At 41.1% G+C, this 27163-nt stretch overlaps 1 protein-coding gene across 14 annotated transcripts in view; it reads left to right on the plus strand.

Moving 5' to 3' along the window:
• The window catches only part of ABLIM2 (actin binding LIM protein family member 2), a 145531-nt gene that overhangs the window by 16367 nt on the left and 102001 nt on the right, over positions 1-27163 (plus strand). For 13 of the 14 annotated variants that reach the window (XM_030014333.1, XM_030014279.1, XM_030014305.1 and 10 more), the window contains exon 2: positions 23741-23884. In XM_030014333.1, coding sequence (XP_029870193.1) covers positions 23741-23884 — 144 coding nt within the window. Of the gene's footprint in view, positions 1-15371; positions 15523-23740; positions 23885-27163 lie in introns of those variants that run through there. The other variant, XM_030014296.1, reaches the window with a different exon arrangement.

Below are 27163 nucleotides of genomic sequence, written 5' to 3' on the forward strand. Positions count from 1 at the left end.
GTCAGATTTAATTCTCCAGGTCATATACTGAACAGCTGAATGGATTCAAGGCTTCTATTTCCCATTCTGTGACAGATAATTAAAAGATCTAATCTCTTGTACAGCTGACCTGAGAATAAAGACAATACATTTCCAATATTCTGTAGGTTTTCTGCATAGTAGAGTAGCCAGCTTCTCATTTTTAATTGAATGTCATTATTACAACTAGGCCAGTTTTAAGATAGTGTCTTGATTTAAAGTTGAATCTTGGGACAGTTATTTTCTTGTAGACTGAATGTAAAATATATAGTGAATTCCTAGTTAGGAGAGGTAGAATCTCATTAGTATAAAACTGTCTCTAAAATGATTGTAGAGGATATTGAAGAAAATGAGCTTTTTTAAAGATCAGAGCAATTTGAAGTTTAAAAAAGCAAAATTTATTTTATTACATTTTCTAGTTATGTCCATACCTCATCATACAACTAATAAATGGATTGATACATACCAGAGTTTAGGATTAGCATATAAGCATTAAAGCCTTTGAGTAGGTCTAAGTGTGTTTGAAAGGTTTTTGAGCAGTGCTTTAAGTAAAATAATTAAATCTTACTGTGTGAGTAGAAGAATACACTTTAAAGTGATTGTTATAATTCCACCTTTGTACAAATGTAATCTCACTGGTTGAAAAGGGAACTTACAGACTGAATGAAAAACTCTGTCTCAGTAGCTTTCAGATTGATTATAGTTAGTTTATTTTCTGCCTTTTCCCAGTTTCTGATAATTGTTAACAGACCAAATATGGAAGTGGAAAATCTGACAGTCTCCTGGAGGATCCTTGGGGACTGCTCTTACAGTCCTACAGCATTGGGCACATAGGCTGCCTATCTGGAGGACAAAGAGATGATGTACAGCAATTTTTCTTTACCCTTCTCTGCTGCTAAGTGGAACTCACAATTGGAATTGGCCTAATCAATTTGTAAATAATTGTTGATTACGTCTATATAGGTATAACCATGCTAGCAGACTGTCAGTAATTGGTCTGATGTCGTGATTTAGATGATGGATTTGACCTGCAGTTAGAAAGAAAGTTAAATGGAGGCTTAAAAGAAGCAAATTATAAAGCACCGCAGAAAATGTTCTTGAACTAGCGGTGCAGGGATTCTGCTGCTTTGTCAAGTGCCATACTGAATGGCACTGTATTAGTGGTGTATTTATTAATCAAGATAATAATATTACTATGTGTACAGAAAACCTCCATGACACCATCTTGACCAAAGAATATTTTATCAAAAAATCTTAGATTTTTAGATAATAGATAGTAATCATAGAATGACACAGTATTGCTCCTTTTTTCGCAAATGGTTAGCTAGCATTTTGGGCACTTTTTATTATTTTGGTTAAGAGGAAGAACTGACAATAAATGCAGGTATTCCTTGCAAAATTACACTTTCTTAAGAAAAAGAACATGAAGATAGGCCATTTTTGTTGCAAATAGCAGGCCCAAAGAACAGGAGGCAATCTCCTGATTCAGAAACACCCCTTTCAGCTGTTTCTCCACTCCAGAGAACCTCTTGCTTTTCTTTTCCCTTCCCATTGGGATTAGTAATCAGTGGGGTTTGCCTTTCCCCTGGTCCTTCGCTCTCCTCAGGACAGTACCTGTGTTTGCCAGCAGTTCCCAGGTGTTTATATGCAGAGGTTTTCTATTGTTTTACAAACCTTCGTCTAAAAGAGGCAGCTTTCTGTTTCTTTCTTTCTTTTTCATTTAATCTGTAAAGTTTTTATATGAGTCTACATTAAAGACACAGTTTGCGTGTATATTTAATATTTGGTTATATCCTGAACTTGCGTAATCAGCATCTGGAAATAAGAGTTTGTAACATTGTGGGAATACTTGTTCAGAAAGAGACTTTCTTCTTCCATTGCCTAATTTTAAAGCTTAGAGATAAAAGATGTTTCATTTTTGTTATACAATGCCACATATTGTTAATTCTTGCCCAAGAGCAGTGCTTAAACCCTTATATATAATAGCTTTGCTTGAATAAAATATATTAGCACATTGTTTCATACACAATGTTCTCGCTAAGTGATTTTGTTTGGAAATTACTAACACTCTTCTGATTAAACTTGCATTGCTATTGGCAGTAGCATTTCAGGAAACAAAAGCTGGCATCCTGTAGACATACAAAGTAATTATGATCCTTCCTCCAAAAAGTTTACAGTGTCACCTGCCAAAGACATCAAGATAAATATCTATGAAGGTCTTTGACTCTATACATGGGAGTATTTCAGTTGACTTCAATACAGCTAGTATTTTTCTGTCTTTGTTGATATTCATATTAGTATACACTCTACTAATATGAGCATCCAAAATATGAAAGACTGTTAATGGATTCATGTCTGCAGAGGAAAATCAAAGAAAGAGGCTAGAAAAAAGACTAAATAGCCAATAATTGGGATAATTCACAATTAAAAGTTCATAATTACGTAGAAGTACTTGAAGGGGGGAAGTAGCACAAAAATGAAGAAAATGGTACAGTGCATTGCTGAAGTAAGGGATTGATACTTGATACTGAAGTGTTACTGGCCTCCCCAAATTTTTAGAAAATCTAACTTCCAAAACCCATTATATTTGTTTAAAATTATTATACACAATTCTCAAGTAATTTGGAGGGGGGTGTGTGTGGAAAGCTATATTTTTCTTTTCCTAATGAAGGATAAGATTTTCACACGTTTGGAGGGCTCCCACACTGGAGTCACGAGAAGCTTTAATGAGAAGGATCAGGATAGCTGGCAGCTAAGTGACAGTGAGATCCAGGAGATTCAGACATGGTTTGCATAGGAAATAATGAAACTCACAATCCCAACAAGAATTTTAAACAAGCACAGAAAACAGGGAGCAGTTATGCACTTAGGTTTGGATTTCTTTCATCTGACTTCAGGTCTGTCAATGTTAGGTGTCTGGCCTGAGCTAGTCCAACATGGAGTGGAAAGGAGGCACTTCCAGAGGACGTTCTGTGTCCAGCCATTCGGTGGTGGTGGTAGACTTCATGGTGGGAAGTTTCTCTCTCTTTTATGACGGTGGGAACCTACTTTAACTACTTTCCTAATTTCTGGATGCCTGGAGTTAGGTGAGATGTCTCCCACCCTAGCAAACAAGGGAAGGCTGAAGTTTTACCTGATCTCTGTATTTGTATAAAGCTCATGTCTGAAGAACTGAAATCTCATTCCTTTGGCGATTACAATTGCCATTGGAAAAGATGCCTTGTTAGTCTTCCTCATAGTGCTTTGGAAATATAAAGCTGCCTAAAAGCATTGTCGTTACGAAATCAGTGATACAATGCATGGTGTTAAAGCCTGTCTGCCTTGAGTTGTCAGTGTGGTGTCAGATAGTGAAACTGTGACATGATGGGGGTCATCAAGCTGTATGGCTTGGGGCATAAGTGCGTGTCATTCCCATCTTCCAGACTGAAATTCAGACCAGACTTTTCAACTCTGTTTCAGCTCAGTGTTAGAAGAGGGACTAAAATTGAGATAGTGGTGGAATTTCTAATGCTTAGTGATACAGGAAAGTATTACTAGTAGAATAGCTTAAAGAGATGGGACTGATTTGTGATTGACAGTATGAAAAATGTTGTTAGAATGACTGAGTCTGCAATCTAGGTCAAATTAAGGGTTTCTGCAAGTCACGGTGGCTAATTTAGAGATTTATGCTTTTGGCACCTAACATCTCACTGGCTTGTGTAAGCAAGTTGGTTAATCAGCAGAGAGAAGCACTTCTAGAAGATGTCTCATTTTGCACAGCCCCAATGACAGTTGTAGCTAAAATTATTACAAATGTAAGGATTGGATTGCATTAAGGAATTGCTCCTAGTTCTCTGCTTATTTAATGTGTTAGCCCTTACTGTGTCCTTTTTCTAGTTCTTATGTAAGAAACTGTATTGCTGAGATAATTCAATTGCATCCTATCATTTTTCATACCCTGAGGACCTCATCAGTCTTTTCACAGAGTTGGATATCATGCTTTGAATATGAAATTGATACTCACTTCTTCCAGCTTGATCAGATTAACTTTAGTAGACTACGTTTTTCTTAGGTAGCTTGCTCAGTGCTACGTTCATGTCCATGTTTTAAGAGAGTACCCAGAAAAGCAAAATAACTTTTTGAAATTCAGGCCTGTTCCTACAGAAACACTATTAAAAACAAAAGGTTTTGAAGTACAGATACTGATAGTGCTTAGCAGTGCAGAAAAACGAGTCATACTAGAGTGAACGTTGATTTCATTCATTACAAAGCAGAATTGTCCTTTTTTAATTCAGTGAGAGCAGGGCTGTCACTCTAAATGATAGAGAGAAATGGGATGCCATAGAAAGGGTATTTAACGTCTGAGTCAGCATTTACTTTATAAGTATTTGGGCTGGGAGGAGAATTATCTTTGCTTATATTCTGTTTTAGAAATAAACGCTGGAAATGTGCTGAGGTAGCATGGATCTTTCTGTGTGTCGCATTGAACTAAAGTTGGGCTTTTCTCTCATTAAAACCAGTATTTTTGTGTGATACTTTGGGAGTAGAGCAGAGCCAGATTGTGCCCTGATGCTCCTTTGGTATATGGTCTGCAGTGGGGAAGAGGAAAAAGAGGTCCCACGTTCTGCAGCCCTGCAAAACAGTAAGGGAGACTCGCCGCCTCCTGCTCCACGGGGAGCCCCAGGGCTGGTGGAAGGAAAGCGTGAAGAGACTGTGCGCCCAGGAGAAGGGAGATGTCCAGGAGGAGGATCGAAAGGGAAAGGGAAAGGAGTCATCAAGGTGGGTCAGGGAGGAGCATTTGTGGGAAAATGGAGAGAAATTAGGGATAAACAGGGCTGGTTGCGAGTAAGTTGGCTGCCAGGCAGTGTCCTTCTCTGGCCGAGCCCAGCACCCGATGGCCACAGTCTGTCCTGTCCTCTTCTTAAACGGTGTGTGGGTTTGGTGGGGTGGTGTGTGCTTACTGGGGACTGGCAACCAGCCTCCTTGCTGGCTGCATGTGGGAGGCATCCCCGCGTCCTGTGGTGCCCCGGATTTGGCTATACTTAATTTATCTTGCTTCTACATAATGCCAACTGGTCAAACAGCAGTCATCAATGCATAGATATAAGTGGCCATCCCTTGTGGGGAAGCAGAAGGGAGCTTGAAGTGGTTAAGGAGGATCGACTGTGAATACAAACACCCTGAGAGCCACGTGTACAGCAAGAAGGGGATGCGGTAAAATATGTAGTGTCACGAGCTCAGTCCATGAACCAGGACGGCTGTGTCAGTGATGGCCCAACAGACCGAGTCTTGCTTCAGCGGCATATAGGTCATGGAATAGGATCCTACGTAATTGTCGTCTTAGTAGGTTGTTACTAAAGACTTGAATCAGTAGGATTATTGGTAATTGGAGCAGCTTGCGGCCAGATGAAACTCCCCGTTTCCTTCCCCTTGTGTGGAGGAGGAGTGACCTACATCTGCCTGGTGGGGCGTGCAGTGGGGCTGCCAACCTCCACGTCACAGCAACTTGCTAGGCTTTTCTGTGTTAGGGACAGAGATAAAGGCCTCTCTTGAGACAGAGGAAAATAAAGATTTCTCTAATGCTCTTGCAAAGGTAGCTGGTGTTCACCTGACCTTGGCTACAATTTTGGATTAATTGTATTTTATGCATGGAATGTGAGGACTTACCAGGTTCAGTCCTGGTGAAACTAAAAGCCAATTTAGATTAAGTAAGCACATCAAAATGGTTTCTTTTGCTTTCTCTTGTTTTGACTTGAAAAGCATTCTTTGGTGCTTTCCTTCAACCGTATTTTACAGTTTCCCCCCTTGGTGAACAGAAACAAATTTCTGAATCACGCTTTTCATCATGCAGGGCTGCATTTATTCACAGAATCATACAACAACTCGGGTTGGAAGGGACCTCGAAAGATCACCTGGTCCAACCTTTCATGGGAAAGGGAGCCTAGATGAGGTCATCTAGCACCCTTTCCAATCACATCTTGAAAACCTCCAGCAATGGAGACTCCGGCATAACCCTGGGGAGGTTGTTCCAGGGCATGATTGTTCTCACTGTGAGACATTTCTTTCTTAATGTCAAGATGAAGCCTCTTCCAGTGCAATTTGTACCCATTGTCCCTTGTCTTCTTCATGCGGCTCCTTGTGAAGAGCGAGTCTCCATCCTCTTTGTAGCAGCTCTTTAGATACTGTAGTACTGTGATGAGGTCCCCCCGAGCCTGCTCTTCGTCCTTCTTTTCCAGTGAGTTGTACTAACTAAATACAGGCAATGCGAAGACTGTGGCCACTCCTGTTTGTGCTCACCACAGCCTCACCCTGACACAGGACTGGGACCAGACCTTAGCCACCAGTTTCCTTCACCTCCTCTAAACTAAGGTCGCCACACAAAAGCAACCTGGGTGCAGAGGCTGGATGGGGACTAGCGGGCTCCAGCATCCCCTGCCCCCAGACCGCAAATATCCCACTATTGTTCCCTCGGCACAATGAACATACTTTGTCTGTGTTTCAACCCTGTTGAAATCAGGGGAGTGAGGCTAACGTGGGATTTGGCATTGCATTTTCATCCGTCCTTTACTGTACTGCATTTCTGTACATCTGGGAAAAATGGTGTGTGATATCTTTCTTTTATAAGTAAGACACAATTTTATCAGATGATGTTGCTTCTTCCCCTTCTGTCTGCAAAAGGCAAATATAAAGCTTCAGTCCAAAATACTCAATTTGACATAAAACTCATTTGCTGTCTGAATAAGGTGTCAGGTTGCAAATCAAGCAACCCAAAACTTGGTCAAAAAGCATGTTGTATAGATAGCTCAAAAATGTATCCGTCAACAGTAGAACTGTTAGTTGCAGAACTGTGCAAGAAGTAGCACAGTGGCTGTAGGCTCCGGCGTTGAGTTTGTGTGAATGTAACACATTTCTCCTATGAATGCAGTGTTGAAAGATAATTAATTGCAGAAATTACATAGCCTGAATGTGAAAAGGGAGGCAACGTGCTGATGTATCTGATGGGGAGGAAGCACAATTAGGTTTGTATGTGTGTAATCGGATCGAAGAAGAAATTCTCATGCTGCGAGAACTTCACCAAAGTTAACTAATTTGCACCTGTGTAAGGTAGTGTGACTTTAGCGCCAGCACTTCAATAATGTAAATACCTATATATATTTGAAATAACTGTATGATTGCAATAAACCAGCAGCTAATCCCTTCTTAATGCCAAATTAAGCAGAGCAAATGAAACCAGGAGATCAGTTTTATATTGCAGAGTAATTATTTAAGACATTTTTATATGCTGTAGAATACAACATAAAAAGGAAAGAACCTTTTAAAAGGTCATTAAATTATTGTTTGTAATCCTTTTAGGAACACCATTTCATATAGCATTAGTGGAAAGTTAGTAAATTATAATTTAATTAATGATTGGGGGTGATTCATTGTGGCTTGGCTAGCAAAATGAACTATTGTTTTCTACGTTATTTTATCTTGCTTTTGCTGTTTGGTGTTGCTGCAACAAGCAGACATTGTTTTTATTATTCTGTTTGTACCGGGGAATGGAAAGAGAAATGAGCCATGGAAATTCCTTCTAAACTGTTTTTCCCCAGTTCCAAACATTTGCTCATTTCCGAGCCAGGGAGTGTGCTTGTTCCCCTCCTCCATTTGATGACACGGAGCAAATATCAGTGTGAAGAGTGATGCCAAGCAGGGATGCTGCCTGGTCGGTGCTACAGCCCTGGGGGGAAGAAGTAACACTGAAATGCAAAATTCTGATCGAGGGTCATGGCCCTCTATAGCTTAATGCCCTAAAGATGGGGGGACTGGCAGGAATATGGCTTGAGTAACTGGTGGAGGTGCTAGAAGTGATTATCAGGCAGCCAGAGAGCTGCAGAGCAGTAATAAGACATAGAGTCCAGTGATTTTTTAATTGATTCTTAAAATTTCAGAGCTACTTATGCTGGAACTGAGCAATAAAGAATATAAATTAATTTAGACATACTCCAAGAAAAAAAAATCCTTCTGCTTTGTTTCTCAGTATTAAAGTGAGCTCGGAGACATAATTTCATTTCAGATGTTACTGATGAGAAATTGTAACCTTAGGCAAACAGAGGAAAGGCTGAACTTCTGGTAGTGATGAGTAAATTGCTAAGATCAAAACTTGACTGAATTCAGATCAGAAATTAATGCTGTTACAAGTCTTCCACCCAAGTCAATAATAGTTTTACTGGTGGGCTTCACTGGGAACAGGGTGAAGTCCAACAGCATCACTTCTTTTTTATCTTTTTTGCTTTCAAAACAGCACTCCACATTGTTGACAAATTCCTCAGTGATCACCAACCAAAATGAATGTATTTAAGTAGGCTTTGGATCTGACCTGCTGCTTTGCAGCTACATCCCTTTATAGAGAATGGGATTTGGAAAGCAGGCAGAAAAATGTTTTCTGGCATGGTCACCGTGGGCTGAATGCAAGGATTAAAGCGCTGGGAGTCGGGCGCGTGCGCACAGGACACGGAGAGCTGAAGATGAGGACGTGTCTGAAATCCTCTCTGCCCTCTGGGGCAGGTTTCTTGTTCAGGGCTTTACGCTTGGGATTCACAGTCCGGATCCTGAACGTAATTTCCTCTCCTCACCTTCGTAAACCCGAGCAGAGCTGTCTGTGCAAAAGCTGGGGTTAGACTCGCAGCCACTTGAGCCCCTGCGTTAAGTGGAGTTTGCGGCTGTGGTTCCCTGTCGGATCTATTGGGGTTGAACTTTCCACTTTTTCAGATTGCCCTAATCTGGAGACTTTTGCAGCCAGCTTTTTGCAAAGAGTGGTTTCTGCATGTGTGTTCGGTCATGCGTGCCCGTCATGGCAGTGCCACGCACCGGAGACGGGCTGAGCTGCGCAGCCTTGCGGCAAGGCAGCCCGCGCTCGGCGGGGAAGTGTCTCTCCGGGTTTCCTCCAGCAAATGTGCCAAGGATCCGGAAAGGTCTCATTAGTCATGTTTTCTTGGAAAACAAGGAAGGTAGCTCTTCAAATGGAAGATTCTCAGAACTGCTGGGTGACACCGAGTAAAGCTCTCGGTACCCCACACTCGCACAAAGGGTATAAGCTACAAACAAGCACATACAGCTGCTTTACCATCCTCTACGTATGGAAAAGGGGGGGAAGCTGAAGGCACTTTCTTGCAGTCCTCCATGGACAGCTGGGAAATGGGAAGTGAAAAATCAGGTCGCTCTGCCTTTGGATGCACCGAGGAGCAGGTGTGAGGAGGGGGTTTTCAGCCTTGCAGCTTTGGACTTAATGTGTGTGGCATTTCAGGCACATGAGTCTTTCCTTAGACCTAGTCCCAGGCCTCTCAACTCTCAAAATCTTCCGTTTCTTCGGGGGTTTTGTGTGCATTCATTTCTTCTTCTTTATAAGACACCTCCAAAGTTAAATTTCTGGATTCTAATTAAAACACATGAGAGGTTGAATCTTTTTTCTAAACAGCACCCAACCCACATTATCATTTAATGTATGATAGCTAGCTGGTGATTGCAGAATTATGGCAATGTCTGTGTACCTTTTCAGAGGAGTGCAAAGCAGTGAAGATTCTTCAAGTCTATCCAATTACTTAGCTAATACTTCAGTTTATTCTCTATTTAAGCACTCAAAATTTCCATTGATTAAAACTCCAGACAATTTAAATGGTAATTTTGTATGTAAAATAATGATAAATTAACATTTAGTGATCTCTTTCTCTCTTTGTGTGCATGTAGCATCAACCCACACAGAAAAATCCATCCTTAAAAACCTGCTCCATGCATTAATTTACTCCCAGAAGAAATACCCGAAAATTATCTTGGCGTCTTTGCAATGCCTGTCATCTTTCTTGCACCATTCACAATTCCCTAAATGTCAAATTCGTATTGTAGTTTAATTCCTCCTGTATTAAAGGATATAAATGAGCTTTTCTAACTTTCATGCCTACTACGTGCAATTTTTGGCCGCACCAACTGACATTTATTGCCTCGTTCTGCTTCTTCAATTTCCCTCCCATAAAATGCTGGGCTAGGATTCTAGGTTTTATTTCGGCAGTTCTTGTTACAGTACCGTTTCTATTGCAGCTGGGATGCCTTCCCTTAATACAATACATCCCATTATCCCGTTCACTTTCCCAGCTTACCGCTAGGTATTCAGCAGACAGTTTAAGTTTCCCTCTTGCGCTCTGAAGTCCTTTCTCTGGTTAGTCCCTTGTAGTGCCTGACCTTTTAGAAATTAATACCTTTTGTTAATTGCTTGCCTTATCCTTATTACATGGCAGTTTTTTCTGCACTAAATGGTCGCCTATGACCTCTACTTAAGCAGATCTTTTCTTACCTGATATATACTCCATTTATTACTGGCCATCCCTATCAGTTTCATAAGGTCAGCAGATTCCCTGTGCGGCAGGTTCATTTCTGAAGGCGTGTGACTTGCCGTACCGTCGCTGTGGCTCTCATCACCCCTTCGCTGCTAACCAGACCGTATCCCTTTACCCTCTGACCTGTGTCACGTTGCTTTCTGGATGTGCCAGTACTCTGTCACCTCATTATGAGACAGGGGTGGGGTTTTTTTCAGTCCTCTAAGGATTTTCTTGCACCCTATTTATGGGTTTGATATACTACTTTTTCCCATTATAAAATCTCTGCTAAAGGCTTTGCAGGCTTTACGTTTGATTTCTGCTCACTATTTCATGTGTACAGTTTTCTGAAGAATACTAGATGGAGCTTTTATTCTAGCTGGGGGAGTAAAAGGGTATAACGCACCCTTCGGTCTGGGTCTAGGTCTGCTGTAGAGAGGTCCCTCCTGGGAGAAAGGAGCTGGGAGTGGGAGAAGTTCTGGTTTCATTCATCCAACTTGCTGGACAGCAGACAAGGGCTGTCATCACGAATTTCAGGGCTGAAGGAAGCTCTTTATTCTCAAGAGATAGCAGGGAGCAAAGAAAGACTCATGACCCAGTTACCTCTGGAGCAAGCACAGCTGCCTGCTCTCCGTTATGCAGAGCTCAGAGTGGATTCTCAGCCTGATCTCACATTTTAAGTTTTCCTGCTTCATAAATATGCAGCGTTGTCGGTGTGTTATACTTCAGTGCCTTGTACTACAAGAGCCCACAAATTGTTGTTTTTCTCTGGCTTGCTTGTGTGTGTGTTTCAATTAAAGATGCCCATGTATACAGCTCAGTGCTGTGCAGGCGATGAGAAATGTTTTCTCAAGCGTTGACTTGAGGGTGGAGGTGTTCGAGAGCCAGAAGTTTAAATTCAGGCTGTTTCTGAGCGGGACAGGTTTTGGTAGGGTGCAACTGGTCACCGAGGGCATGGTTGGGTGACTTGCAAGTCCATTCCCAGCAGGAATGGGATTGATGCAAGAGAGCCTGGGCAGAAAGTTGGAAGACATGGGTTTAGTTGTAGAGACACCATTTATGCAACTCCATCTCGTTAAACCTTTACCCTTTTACTGTTCATTTTCACTTCTACCATGGGTTTGTCCTCTTTATTTGGATCATAAGTGCTTGAGGGCAAGGACCATTCAGCAGTAGAGCCAACTTTGAACACAACCACTAAGGAATATATCAGTTCAATTAATAAATTATGACAGTTAAAAGGAAACAACTGTTTCTTAATTTTATTTTTGTCCTAGTGATAAAGCATTGCCAAAATCTGTATCATTACATACAGAGGCATACTTAATTTTACTACATTTTTGTTTGTTTGGGATCATAGTGTCCCTAATAGAGAATTCAAATAACCAGTAGCCTGGATCGAAGCCACGGTAAGGCAAAAAAGAACATGAACCAGCACTACAGCCAGTATTTGCAACCTAGAAGAAAAGATACCTTAAAGCATACTGAGAAAAAAACTGTGAAATATGATGATTTCTTGTATTTTCCAGCATTTTCAAAGTAAAATTCATTAATTATAGATTGTTTATGAAAAGTAGATTTCATAACCTGTATTGAGACTGGACTCTGTAGTTAAACAGACTTGCTGTTAAACAAGTCATATATGCGGTTGGTTAGAAACTTAGTGAGCGACTTAAAGTCCAGGGACATAGATTCATAAAATCATAGAAGAGCCTGAGTTGGAAAGGGCTCATGAGGATCATTGAGTCCAACTCCTGACTCCACATAGGGCAACCTAAAATTTAAATCAATATGCAGATTCCAAGTAGCATAAGAATTGCTATATCTAAGCAGGTACATACACGTAGTATATTACAAACACTCCAAATCTCAGGTGTTTTAGCTCTGAATTTTAAAAAATTCTTGATTAGAAAGTACTTCATATTTTACAGTGAAGAAAAACATCTACAGTGTTCCATATTTAATAAATGTAGTAATTCTTTCTAAACATTTTCAAAGACGGGCTATGGAGGAAGCTCAGAATGGGTCTAGTGAGGTGCTGTGAGCGTGGAAGAACAGGAACAGGGTTAGACTACATACTGTCACCTTCAGTTACTATTGACATTCACTTTTACTGAGAAGAGGGAAGTGAGTACAGTAAAAAACCCGAGTTAATTAGGAACGGATCTGAAATCTTTTAAAAATGCCCTTTCCAACCAATGGTACCATAAGCTATAAAGAGTTTGCAGCCAACTAATCCATTTCAGAGTGGCCTAAATTCGTTGCTAAGCTGTCTGGCTGCTGTTTGCAAAGACATCAGTGAAGGCACTGACCTCGGTAATGTAACCTTGGTGAAAGGAAACCTGAAGCAGAGGATGGGCGAGGGCATTGCTGTGGCTACCAGGACTTCACTTGGAAGCTGTAAGAGGAGCCAAGTGCCTCATCCATTTCTATAGCAAGGGCAGTGTACTGTTATTACCTTTGAAACAGAGGAGTTACAGGTGTTTGGCTTTGTGTTGATTTGAGAAATCAGGTTGAAGCCATGCTGCTTTCTGGATCATTTGCAGCGGGAGTGTCAGCAGGCGGTGGTCTGAGCTTGTCTTGCCTGCGCTGCTGGCATTGCCATCCTTTGTCACGCTCCCTCAAATCAGCTCATCACACTAATGAAGTGCAACGGTCTTGTGCTTTGTGCCTGTGAAGCCCATGAGTGGTGCCGGAGTTTCACAGAAACACCATCAAAACCCTCGGAGCTCTTTGAGTGTGATTTCTCCTTTGCTGTAGCCAAGCGGTGAGACCACAGGGGAGGCTCAAGGATTACACCTAGAATTGTAAATACAAATTAGTACGGTATGTGACTGCATTATGAGCATATAAGGTCAAAATGTGAGTTTTATAGCATATAGCCTTGAAAAGGAGAAAGCCTGGTGAGCGGAGGGAAAGACTGTGTGAGAGTGAAAGCGCTTTCACTTTTCCTGCCTATTAATTTACGTTCCTTCACAGCGTTGCTATTTAGCAAAGTGCCTTCTGTGCTTCTGCCAAGCTGAAGTAGCCGCTGGGAAAAACTAAGTAGGCCAAATCCTGCAAATATCTGGAGAGCTCAGCCAGGGTGGCTGATGATCCAAAAGAGTGCAGGGACAGATTTGGCCTCACACAGACAGCACAACAGTATTGAACAAAATAAAATATTGCCATAAGGTTTTAATGCCAAAAATCAGTTGCTGCAAGATAGTGCATATATAAGGAAATTTAAAAAATTGAATAATTCATAGTTTTGATTCAATGTGAGGAACCTGGGTTCTTCATATCTACTCTTTGGGTCTCAGGCCATGTCAGTTGGGGGCCATTTAAAGTTACAGACTATGTCTGGCATGGCCCAGGACAGTGGTGTACTGACCGTATAGATTTCTGAAGTCAGAGCTCCTCAACTGTCGCCATAGAAATGCTCGTTCTGTTCCCAGTAGTCAATACTGGACAAACAAGGTTTTGCTTCATATCCATTACAAAATGTAAAGACATTTTCTGTAAGTAAAAACCAAAGGGAAACATTCTGAAACTCGGGGGAGTTACTGATTTCTGCTTTTAGGTGGTGGGCATTTCTGTAAGATCTACAAACTATCAGCTATTTCTGGCTTCTCATCATGAAATACTTTCAAACTTGATCATAATTGCATGTAGATGCTTTTGAAGCATAGGTGCTTTTTGTTTTAAAAAAAAATGAATAAAGAGCCTCCACCCCCTCTTTATATAGTTTTTATAACCATTCATCCATAGTGAGCTGATAAGAGTGTAAAAAAATTAATAAGAACATCACTAAGCCATAAAACTTGCACTTTATTCTACACAAATAAGGAAGGCCTTTTTTTCCTTTTTTTTTTTTTTTTTCAAACAAGGAAAACCAGTATTTCAAGTTTTAAACAACAGTTTGTTTTTTGATGGAGATTGGAAGGTATTGAACTTTCTGTGAAATGATTTGGCATCGACTGTTGAGGTTGATGGAGAGTCACCCTTCAACACATGCAGATTGGATCAGTTCAATAGATTTTAAAATGATTCAGTGCAAACTATTCTTCAACCTGCGTAGCAGAGTGAACTTACTGTGCTTTTTGTGCACAGTGCTGCACAAGCAGTGTTGCTTTCACAGCCCTCCCTCAGCAGCATCGGAAGCAGCAGAGACCTGTTTTCACATTTACACCCCTGACTAGCTGCTGTTTGCTGAAGGAGAGGAAAAGCTGTTTCTTTGCTGCTTTGCAACCAAGTAGGTAATGACTGGGTAAAGGATGGTGAGCGATGGAGGGTCGAGGGTGTTTTGGCTTCTGTGAAGCCTGCAGGGAAAAAAATGAGCTGCACTGTGGAAAAGGAAGGTGCAATCCTGTTCCTATCCCAGCACTTTACTCCAGGTTTAGCCAGTTTGTTCTCCAAGCCATCACTCTCCTTTCCAATGCATGTCACGTTACTGCCTTCATACAAATTTAGTCCAAAGCAACTAAGAGCTACAGATTTTAATCCTCGTGGAGTATTCACATGATAGCTGGGCAAGCACATATTGCTTTAAATAGCTCAACACGTCGCTGTCATTCCAGTGATATGCAGTCCAACTCCGTATGAGCAGTCAAGGGAGAGATTTTTGCCTGCCAGGTATCTCTCTGACCACCTGTGTGAGAGAGACGAGCTTACAGCATCTTCTGCCATCAGTGCTGTGCCCTCCTGCACCAGGGGGACAGGACCGCCTGGACTGGGCGGATGGCTAGAGGGGTTTCCCAGCAACCTCAGCCCATATTTTTAATTTGCGGCCAGGCAGGCTGCAGGTTTTCCTTCTTTAAGCCTTTTTCCCCAGGTGCCCAGCACCACCCTTGCAGTGGCTGTGGAAGGTAGCATCGCCTGATGCAAAGACGGCCATCCCCGGCACGTCCTGCCTCCGGTCCCTCCGCGACCCTGCCAGCGGTGGCCTGCCCCGCGGACGTGACAATATTTAGGCTTCTGCAGGACGCTATTTTTACGCGGCGGCGGTGGCGAGGGGTTGGCTCGCCTCCAGCCTGTGCGTGGGTGCCGCAGGAGTTATCCGACCCCCGGGCGCGTTGGTGTCGGAGCGGCTGCCGTGAGGGCACAGCTCCCGCTCCCCCGCCACGCCGGCGGTGCTCGGCCACGCAGCAGCCCTGCTTCTAGAAGGGAATTAACGCGGGAATGCCGGAAGATACAGGTACCGTGTGATGACTCCGCATTTCGGAGAGCCTAGACCTGAAATGACTTGGTTTTCATCCAGAGCCGCGGTAACAAAATCACCGATACTGTCGTGAGAATAATTATTCTGTGTTTACGTGGCAACGCAGCAGAGTGGAAGAAGATGGTTAAACACTGATTTTAAGTTATGCTTTGTATTCTTTTAATTATATGAATGATGATTTGGAAATTATAATGATACTGGCACTTAGCTGACAGCTCAATTTGAAAACTTTCTTCATTTTATTTATTTAAAATTGGTTTTAGAGTTTATATGAGATTGTAATGAGAAAAATACCTATTGCTTTATCTAGATATATTGGAGTGCTGTTCCTATATCCTTTCTCATTGTAATCTTGCTAAACCCCTACAAAAATAGCCTTTACGTTGCTGCAGTAAAGGTTCCTAAAATTCAGCAGAGATTTTTACTCACTGCCTTTGGATTTGGTAAATATTTTATTATAATAACGAGGGCAGGAGGTTAGCTCATGCTAGGCTTGTTTTTGCGATGTGAATGTTGCACTGAGCATATGGTGAGATTTGGAGCTCCCGTGTGCTGAGTACTTGTGCTGTGTTGCATCTCGTATGCATGATTATATTCACATTCTGTCGGGTAACACCTCTCATTCGCCTCTGATCCCATAAACTCTGTAATTAGCAGTAAAAGCAGAGGTTGCTTCAGTTGTGCTGTCCGCCTGCTGTCCTGTATCAGCTGTAGGTTTCTGCTTTGATTATGATCCATAGGAAGTGCTGGAAAAGGCATGCAATCCTTTCCTCAGTGCCAGCGGAAAGGCACTGTAAAAGCTGTTGTTTATAAGTAGTAGAAGCAGGTATACATTTCAAAAAGGAACATGATTCTTGAACTGTGTTATTTTGTATTTTTGGACTATGTGAATGCATGCAATTAAATGGAGACACACTGACATAAAGATTTATTGAATTTGCTGACTTGCCTGTCTTATGGTATAGGAACTACAGAGGGAAGCAGTGATAGTGCTTTGCTGTAGGAGCCACAGCAGAGGTCTTGGAAAGAGCAGCGAGCATTTCTGGGGGAGCGGCTGGATCCACTCGGTGCAGAAAATCCCCGTTGGGGAAGTGAGCGAGCTCATGTGCGCCGGCGTGGGGACAGTTCAGCCCTCAGTATGGCCAGCTGGAGGGCTCAAGGGACTACGTAATGTGGACATTCAAGGCAAAACTTCTTTAGCTTTCCCTTTATCCTTGTTATCTTCTGCTTTGTTGTGAGATGTACAGAAGAAAAAGGCGTTGTGTTATAGCGAAAAGGCACCGTAAAGCATGCAAATGTGTTTGAAATGTCTTTTAACACAAGCTGCTAATTGAGAAATAAGGTAAATCAGGTTACCACTAGTTATTTAACGTGCTGTTGCAGAACATCTAACATGTCTGCTCCGTGGAAAGTTTGGTGCCTGTCCATTTGGTCACACTGTGCTTCCCCCCTGCCCCAGTGCCTGGAGCACCGGGGTGCAGAGCCGGGCAGGGCAGGGGCCGGGGAATTGCTCTTGCCTGCTGCCCAGCACGCTTGGAAGGATGGATGGGGAAAGCTCGTGGAGTCCCCGTTCCACAATTGCTCTTTTTCTCATCCTTTCTGTGGAAAGGACCATCGAGTTCTCAGGGCCCCACAAGGCTCCGTAATGAATCACCAGTTCTTAGGAAAAAAACCCAACCCTTATCTAAAGTAAATTTATGGCTCACACCCATGTAGTTCTCTGAACACCGCACGTATTACCGTATTACTTATTACTGTGTTAGGTTACCCTTACCCCCACGCCAGCACTGGAAGAACTCCTAGTCGTTGTATTTTAAACACAGACACAAGACAGGGAGGGAACAGGGGCCAGGTTCAGGCACTTAAAACCAGGAATAATGCTTCACGGGATATTTAGTGGCACTTAAATGCTTGTTTCCTTTGCTTTCATCTGGGTGTTTTTTAAACCCAACCCTGAGTGTTTTGACTGCGGCGACAAAAGAAGGGTTTGGCAAAAAAACAACTTGAACTCCAATCTCTAATTCCAGTCGGGTGCTGCTGCGCTCATCTGCTTCTCCTTTAATCCTGCTCAGAGAAGATTGCAAATTTAATTCCCCTCCAGGCTGCTGTGAACCACACCCTCCCCAAATTGCTTGATACAGCATTTCAGCAATCAATACCTCTGTCCTGTTTCTCAAATACTTAGTGAGTAAATGGCATTTGGGTCTCATATTTGTTTTTTTTTTGATTTTCAGCAACCACCTCTAGCTATAGAGATGAAAGGTTTCAGTGTCAACACAGAGATAATTTTCTGCTAATTCCTTCATGCAGAATAATATCCATTATCAGAGCTGTGCATTTTTGGTTCAAAGTTTGCCTTTGTTGAAACCAATAATTTTAGATATTAATGTCTTTCTAAATATTTTTTTTCCTCAAACAAAATGTTTTCATCTCATGAAGTGAATGTAATGGGTTGTGAAGAAGGGATGTTCCTCGTGAATTAATAGAGGAGTCAGTACTGCTGATAGTTGCTAAAGAAAATTGATGCAGCTCTTCCGCTGATGGAGGGTTGCTCTTGAAGGCCAATGATACTGTTTGTATGAGCCTGAAATGAACGGCTTGCACTTTTTTAACCCAACCAACCTCCAGAACAGGATAAAAAACAAAACAAAAAAAACCCCAACCCACAAAAAGAACAAGGGAGGTGACCCCTCCTAACCCTTTTGGTTTTCTTTTTACTGTTGCCTTCAGGCTCTGGTTCTGCACCATCCATCCAGGAACCTTAGTGAGGAATTGGCACCTTCCCTGCATTGGGAGGTAATTGTTGGGATTACAACAACTTGTTCTTTAGGGATAAAATATTTAATCACATAAATGTTGTCCCTCCATTCAAATTATGTCTTGGTTTAGTTCACAGTACTCTTTAAAATGTCCATGTGAAATATCACAGAAGGCCAGGTTGGATGGGGCTTTGGGCAACCTGGTGTAGTGGAAGGTGTCCCTGCCCATGGCAGGGGGCTTGGAACTAGATGATCTTTAAGGTCCCTTCCAACCCAAACCATTCTAGGATTCTGTGATTCTAATCTTAAATTGTGTCATTTGGCCCTTTGTCATTTCAGCCTTCTGTGATCACCAAGAGCAGTAAATCTAATACACTGGTTTTTCAGAACAGGGTGAAATAATGTGGAGTACATGGAATATGTGGCCTTATTTGCATCCGTATATCGAACAAAGCAGGTGAAAGTCTTTAATAATAAACTTCATATTTGAGGTTTGATCCAAGATTGAATGTATATTCTTAAGCATGAAGTTCTTAACTTTTCAGTACTTGATTTCTAAGCTCAGCTATGGGTTCTATGCTGAGTTAAAACAAAATGCACCAAACGGGAAAAAGCATTAAGACTGTGTCAAATCCTGCAGTTTCTGGACATATGTTTCTTCATCATGTCTGTAATCTACCATGAAGATTCCTCTCATTTGGCTGTCAGAGAGCCTGATAGCAAAGGGGTTTGTCATCCTCTGCGTGGATCGGTCCTAGGCAGGATCTTTTGCCAAGGGTTTGATTTCCCTCAGCGGTTTGCTCACGGCAGAGAGAAGGTGACATTTTCCATCCCAGACTCCAGAGTGGAGCATGACCAGGGACTTGGCAAATCTTCTTCCTTCTGCCACTGCCATCAGCTTGTCTTGTGCTGCTTCCAAAACACTCCTGTCTCAGCCAGATCTTGTCCTCATCCCTGGCACTTCATCCTGGTCCCCACTGTTGTTAAATCCTACTTAATCTAGCAATTCCGAAAGAGCTATGCTTATTTAAAGAAGGGGGGTGGGGGTGGGGTTGACCACATATTGTGCATTTTCATGGATCCAGTGTACCTGTCCCAAAGTCCATCTCTGTCAGGCTTCAGCCTTTACTCCAAGTACATCCAAAACCAAGGTGCTATGCTTTCTTTTTAACATTGAAAAACAATATATTGTATCCTGTCCTTTTTTTCACCTTTATAAAAAGCTTAAACAGTTTGTCTGAAATCTTCCCTGAAGAAATGAGCTGAAGAACACCAAATGTGAATAATGTCTATGTAAGCAGTTGAAGTTTGGCAAAGTTATAAGCACACTGAAAACGTCACTTTAACAGTTGCCATAAGGTGTGTAATGCAGCTTTAATCACGAGTGATACCACTGTCCCATCTTCCGCATGGTACTTGCAGCAAGCGTGTATGTCTCGAGCAAGCAGTATAGAAGCAAATCCGAGGAATGTATCTTATCTGACAATTTTTTAACAAACCACTGCTAATTCAATAAGCCCAACTTTATCCAGAGCTGCAGAATTAGGTACTGCATAGCCTGTTGGAGGGAGGCCGAGTCTCGACATCAGAAATATGTGAGCACTGGACATCTGGCAAGATTATCGGCAGTGATGTCCCCAGCAGACAGGTCTTGCACACCAAAGAAGTGCTGTGGAAAGTGCTTGCTTGTTCATTTCTTGCCAGTTTTTGTCCTTGTTGAAAAGTAAGTGTAGTCAGATCTTTTTAGGGTTTAAGGACTGGTGGAGATACCTCTGCTAGAGCAGAATGCAGTGTGGGAGAAAGGGAAATTTGGAGAATCAGGCATTCATTTGTATTTCCATTTAGAAAAAGTCATTTAAAGTTAAGAAGGAAATTTCTAGTTTCATTAAATTCTACGAATCAGCGTATAATGTAAGCATTTAATTTTTAATGAGCTCTTTAGTTAGTTATGATCTGATGAGTAGTCTCAGATCATTACATTCCATCAGTAATTCACTATTTCACTCATTAAATATGTTGATTGTATCTTCTGCTGCTTCAAAGAGTGATTTTGATACATAAAGGCATAAAATTAGAATGCTGAAAATTACCGTGTAAATGTATTACCTTAAATATGATTTGAAACATAAGTTAAAATGTTAAGTTCACTAATACCGTTAGTTTCTCAAAATTGTCAGCAGTTGCAATTTCAACATGAAGCACAATATATTTTAAAATACTGAAACTTAAACTAATATATCATTAATTATGTCATTTTGTTGTGCTAGATGAAAGAATAAGTATTTAAAACTGTCTTCAGAAGCACAGTTTTATAATGAGCCCAAAGGCACTGTATTGCCACTGGGGTTTTGTGTGAAATACTGAGTAGCTTAGTTCTGAACTGAGAGAAAAGCAAAATAATTATTCATCTGTCTACCACGCATATTTTAAATATGATTTCTGTTACTTCAAGATTAATGGAAGAATTCCAACAGAAATACTACATCTTCTCCTTTTTAATTTATTTTTAATGGTTTTTTTGCATTCTAAACCTTGATCCAGAGACCTGAAGAGAAGCAAATGTGTGAAGTCATCCTGCCCTGTAGCTCTGGACACTGAACACCACATGCATCGTGGAAAGCAAAACTTTCTGTTTTCTGGCACTTTGCAACTATTTTCAGTTTGCAACAATTTTCACAATTCAAAAAACAAATTTACAACAATTTTTGATTTTCTGCTGCTTTGCAATAAGCGCAGCATTGAACTCCCAGGTGCAAGAAAACAAACAGAAAAATGAAGTTTTCTCTGGAAATGTTCCAGAGAAGCGTGAATATTTTCACTTCAGGGAAAGGGGGTATGTTTGGCGTGGAGGGCTGCCCTCGGGGCTCTCCGGCGGTCCATCTGGGTCCCTCCAGCACATGCTCTGCGCTGCGGCTGGGACTCCTCGGCCAGGTTACTGCCCTGCCCGTGGGACGCACCACGGCACGAGATCGCAGCTCTCTGCGTGCCTCCGCACCGACCAGGTGCTGGCGCCTCTGGAAAGGTGCTGTTCAGAAAGCCTTAGCTATGGGAAGAGTCAAGTGTGAAAAAAAGCCAAACATTTAATAGTTGCAATCAGAATTTTATATTTCAAATGTAACTTTTTAGGCCAAAACGCTCTGGGTGTGGTAAGCTCTGTTTAAGTCAAGTCTTCCATGAATTAAATGCTACAAATTTGATGCTTGTTAGTAATTCTGGAGGGTGCAAACCTTCTTTATCCGTAGTTATAAACTTTTAACTCTAACAAGTAACTAGGGAAAATACTCTGTTTTGGTTTCTTACAGGGTTGATTCTTTTTCAGGGTGGGTAGTTTGTTTTGGGCAGGTTACAGTAAAGAGAAATTCTCATGTCAAAAGTTAAGTGTTGCAAAGTTCAGAGTTTCCTCCCTTTTCATTTGAGGAGTAAGTCAGGCCCTCATATTAGCTTGAACCATGTGTGCTATTTCCTGTGTGTAAATTTGGGCATCTGCCTTTCTGTAATCTTCTAATTGCCTGTCGTGCTGTGTTGTTTTTACTGGAGATGTACTTAATTATAACCAGGGCTTCAGTAATAGCTCCAAAGTTCACATTGCCTTGAGCAGGACTTTTATGACGATCCCAGAATGCAGCAGACAAGGCAGAATGCTAATGGGTGGTGAATAATGCTACGGGCAGCTCAATCCCATGTATCTCCTTGGGAAAAAACCCCTTTACTTACAGGAGTAGAAAGTGCCGGTTTGGGGAAAACGTGCAGAAACTCCCCTGGAAGACTGGGTGGGAGGCTCAGCATCTCACTGAAATACTGACTCCTTAAAGTCAGTGGATGTGGAAAGGCCTTTTAGGTATCACCACAAGGTGCCAGCGGTGGGAATGAGGTGAGAATAGAGGAGGAAGAGCAGCAAGGCCAGATATTAGAGAACAAGAGCTGAATGACTCTCACTTACTGATTTTGGTATTGTCTGTTATCATATATGTTCATAGTGACAGTACCATCGCTACCTCTCTATATTGTCCCTACCTATGGTGAAGGTATAGACATTACTGTTGTTTTGTTGTTGGTGGTTTTTTAATTAAAATAAATTTTGTGGGGTTTTTTCCCCTCTTTTTTTTTTTTTTCTTTCAGAAGCCTTTTTTCTGAAGTAGCAACTCTGATATTACAATAGGAATAGAAACTAAAGATCTTGGCCAGTCTGAGTTTAACCCAGCCTCTCACAAATTTATTAATCGTTTTGCAGCAGTCTCATACAAAAAGTTACTTCCTGATTTTTTTTTGTTGGTTTTTTTAATATTGATGAAAGAAAAGCAGTGGCACACAGCACTGTCATTATCCCTCGACTAAACCCTGAAGGGAAACACATCTGATTCCCATTCATATGTAGTATATTGGCCTGAGAGCTTGCTCCATCTTGACTGGTTCATTGGTAAGTTTATTTTGAAGCTAAAATTTAAAAAAATTCCATCACTTTGAAATAAGTAATCCAACCTTAGAATAAGCATGCCACGTTACAGAAGAAGAATGTCATTAAATATGTAATTTACTTAAAACACTTAATATATTTTCCTGTTATTAGTTCTTCTTCACAAAGGAAAAAAGCCAAGTCTATTGAGTTATAGTACAGCCCCTTTATAATTAACTGCCTTGTTATTTGCTCTCTAGACTCCTGAGTACACTGTGATAAAAAAATTGATGCAAGTACTGCAGCAGAATTGCAAGAATAAGGTCATATCTCACCTCTTCTACATAACACATTGGGATGCCAATTTATATTGTTATTATCAACAGCCCAGTAAATGCAATTTCTAATTTACATCACAAGATGGCAGCAAATTTTTAATTCACTTAATAGTTTACTAACCTAGATAAACCTAATCTCTTGAAATCATGGTTTTCTTACAGAATGACGGCAACCTTTGTTTAATGATCAGATGTATGTGGTATTTACAGAGATGTCAATGCTTCAGAAGTATGAACTCAAAACATCTACAGAAGTGTATTTCTATCTTAAAATCAGCTAAAAAGGCATTTACCCTGAACTTTAAAGATCAGCAGCTCACAGTGTAATAGTTAAATCCCATTAAAGGTATTTTGGATAAAAACAACAGCTTTTATCTATAGTCTGACTTCTTGAAGAGAAAATGTGAAAAAGCATTTTTTGAATTTCAGGCAGAGGTTCTCAAGACTTGACTATCTGTATTCTTTCCTCTATAAGCAATTCTGATTTATGTGTGAAATGTTACCTAGTTTTGAGAGTTATGAAATGGGAAGCTTGGCTCAGCTGCTTTAGCAGATCTCTTCTCCTGTGCTGGCCAATACTGGAAGTTAAAACTTTTATCTGCTTGACTGGTTTTGTCCCAGCTGTTAATTGTCATTATTCGTAGGTCTTATAGAAGATGCATCTGATGGCCTTTAAAATGCTCTCCGTTTTGTTTCCCTTGCAGTTTCACAACCGCAGGCTGTACATAGCCAACTGGAGAAGCCATCAACTACTGCAATTCTCTGCAATAACTGTGGAAACCCATGCAAAGGAGAAGTTTTGAGAGTTCAGAACAAATATTTCCATATTAAGTGCTTTGTTTGTAAAGGTAAGTGTTTGTGACAGCTATTCCTATCAGTAGGGCATTAGCACTGGGTATGTGACTTCACGGTCCTGGAAACTTCACAAACATATTTTACAATCCAATCCATGCCTGAAAGGATTTGCTGTAAACTCAATGACTGCTTATTGTAAGGTTATAAACGTCCTAAATCCTAAAAGTGGAGTATGTTTTGAGTGGATATAAACCCATGGAATTTACTACAGAGTTGGGACCTGCAGAAGAACAGTTTGGGAGGTCTGGTAGTGAAACACGATGTGGGGTTAGGAGAGAATTAGCATTTACAAAGAAACTCGGAGGTTGTCCCTCTCCCAGCTTTCTAATGCGTGCCATGGGGTAGGCTATGGCCGTGTCTGTTCAGACTCTCTTGTGTTGGACTGTGATGTTTGAATCCCAGTGTGACCCTCTGTGCTTTTCCATTTTTGGGGGGGAACTACTTGGTTTGCTCCAGGTTGGTGCCTGGCTGTGATCTAATATTGGCACATTGTGAATGACAGAAGGATGGTCAAAGAAACAGGGAATTAACTGGTACAGCACCCCTTCTGTAGACACTTGGTTGTTTGAAAGATTATCTGGAAGTTGCAAAGATCTCATTTGTTTTGAATTTACAAATGAGGAAATGTTAACTGAAGTTTACTGGACAACCTGTTTACTTCATTAAGCAAATGCTTAAAGATGTCAGATGTGTCAGAAATAAATGACATTTATTAATCCTTGTAGCACAGCCTAGAAACGTGAGCATGGCTCTGGTCCCAGCTGGGTTAGAGTGACTATTTCCATTTCTGTTTAGAGGAGACTATCAGAAAGAAAACTGTCATCATCTGTCAGCTACACTGATATTTTTATACATCCCATGGGATTAAGTATATAGTATTTAATAACTCAATAATTGTGTTCTTCGCAAAATTGCAGAAAAACAACCATAGTGCGCTACCCCAAATAGCAAAAATATTTTGCTCACCTATTCAGAACCAGAGTGGTATTCAAAACAGAACACAGCCCCAACATACATCTGTCAAACTCTTTTAAAGCCGCCTGTTCTTATGGCAAATTTTATTATCAAATTAGTTTTTCAGACCTAACTCAGGAAGAGAACAGCTAATTGGTTATTCAGGAGTCTTGTCTCCTGCATGAAGTCTCAGTAACACACTGGTATGTGCTCCATTTAATTATCTTGTTGAAATCCAAGCCCCCTTTATACAGATCTGCTGTGAGAAAACATTGACAAGTGCTACGGAAGGAACAAGACACAATTATACAGCCATGTTTTCATTTCGTAGGACATCTCCTTTTAGAGGTTACCAGGTCACCCACAAATGCAGCAAGCGGATTCTGAAACTATTCACTGATGCCAAATTTAGGCAGTGTGGAGGCTTTTTCCCCCACCCCCATGCAGAAGAAGACATGAATATACTGTAGAAGCTGCATTGCCCCTACCTGTCTGGAAGAGATAAGAAGGAGTTTGTTCGCTTCAGGCAGATCTTGGATAAAATGAGAAAAAAATCACTATGTTAACAAGGAAGAAGCAGGGTAGCATCTGTCAGCCACCCATCAGACTCTCAGCTGGCACAGGAGATAGTGTCAGAGATGCGTGATTAAACTGCTTCTTGGTGTCAGGGCTCTTGGAATACTTATATTCCTCCTTACTAATCATTTTGCTAAGTGCTAAGTTTGCACACATGGCTGGGGTTTTTTCCCCTCATTATTTAAATGCCTTAATTCTTTTTATCACTTTCATGGGTTTCCATCAATTTGCTGGCATCCTTCTGGTATCTGTTTTTGTTTTGTTTCCGAGTTTTATTTGTTACTTGAGAAGCATAAGTTGCTTTCTAGTGTGGATTTACCATGTTGTTACGTGAGAAGAGCTTGGGAACAGAACAGAGCACTGAACATACATTTCACTGGCTAACATAAAGGGGAAAAAGAAATCAGGTTAGGCAAATGTGATTTGGGTTTTTAATCATGTGCTCAAATCAATGGATGAAAAACTGTAGTTAATGTGTTAGGATTTAGCAAAAAAATGGTACTCAGTTCTCCTGGTCAGTTAACCACTTACCTCCTTTCAGCCTTAGAGGAGAGGTTTGTGCCACGGCCCCTTTTCTGAACCCCTTTTCTTGTCACGCTTCTGGACTGTTGTGCATGGGCAGGGTGATGATCCTGGGAATATATTTCCTTTACAGCTGACTCCTCCCTGCGCCGCATTTATTTTGATGGTACTCAGCGATGCAGTTTGCCCCCTCTCACCTCATCCGCCAAAGATAGCACCTTGAAAGAGGCTGTGTGTCCAGCGTCCAGTGCAGCTGCAGGACAGTCCCAGGACAGATAATCCCACGTGTGGGCTAGCTGCATTGCCCCGCTAAGCTGCCTGCAGGCTTGACTGCTTCTGTATTAAATCGTCTCATAGCCTTCATCAGAAAACCTTAGATATTTGTAAAACTGCAGAAGCTTTTGTTCTTTCTCACAGTATTTACAGATGTATGATGATGGAGACCACAAACTGACAAAGAGTCCGTGAAGAATGACAAATGCCCATGTCTTGAGAGGGTGTCTAGAGGTATTTGAGGTCTGTTTGAATGACTTGATCAGTGACAGATGATACTACACTGGAAGAAGTCACACTTACCTCTTTGAATATGTGTGAAATGTGAAAACATTTCTTTGATAGTGTTGGATAAATTGTGAGGTTTGGGGGGGGGGGGGGGGCAGAGACATTTAATTGTTTCATTTTTTTAGGGTAGAAAGTTAGTTTTGCATACTGCCATCCTGCCATCTGATTACTCCTATAGGGACTGTGAGTTTCAGAATGCTAACAGCAAGTATGGAGGTGCCTTTTGTATTTAAATTAAATTATATAATGAAGGAAGGTTAGTATAATGTCACTCCTTCCCATCCAGTTCTTCTTAGATTCTCCAGACAATGATTCTAAACAATTCAAAGAAAAGTTTTAAAAATCGAACAATTCTTCTTATTATTCAAGATTGAGATACACATCCAGATTAAAAATTTTAGTAGCAATACTGTGAACATCTGGTAGTTTTGCTCAGTATCAAAGTTTAATAGGACTTACAGAGGTAAATAGGCATTATAAGTAAGGTTTATACTCCTATCTATTTGTATATATTATTTCTTGTTAAGATGCACATCTAATCTACTAGTAAAAGGCTGTAGGGAACATGCCATCTAACCTCAGTTCAAATTTTTACTCAATATTTACTTTAAAATATCTACCATTTTAATTGGGTTTAATAAAAATGCAGTTACAATAGA

The sequence above is a fragment of the Aquila chrysaetos genome, chromosome 1 (assembly GCF_900496995.4).
Source record: "Aquila chrysaetos chrysaetos chromosome 1, bAquChr1.4, whole genome shotgun sequence".
In the NCBI taxonomy this organism is placed as follows: domain Eukaryota; kingdom Metazoa; phylum Chordata; class Aves; order Accipitriformes; family Accipitridae; genus Aquila; species Aquila chrysaetos.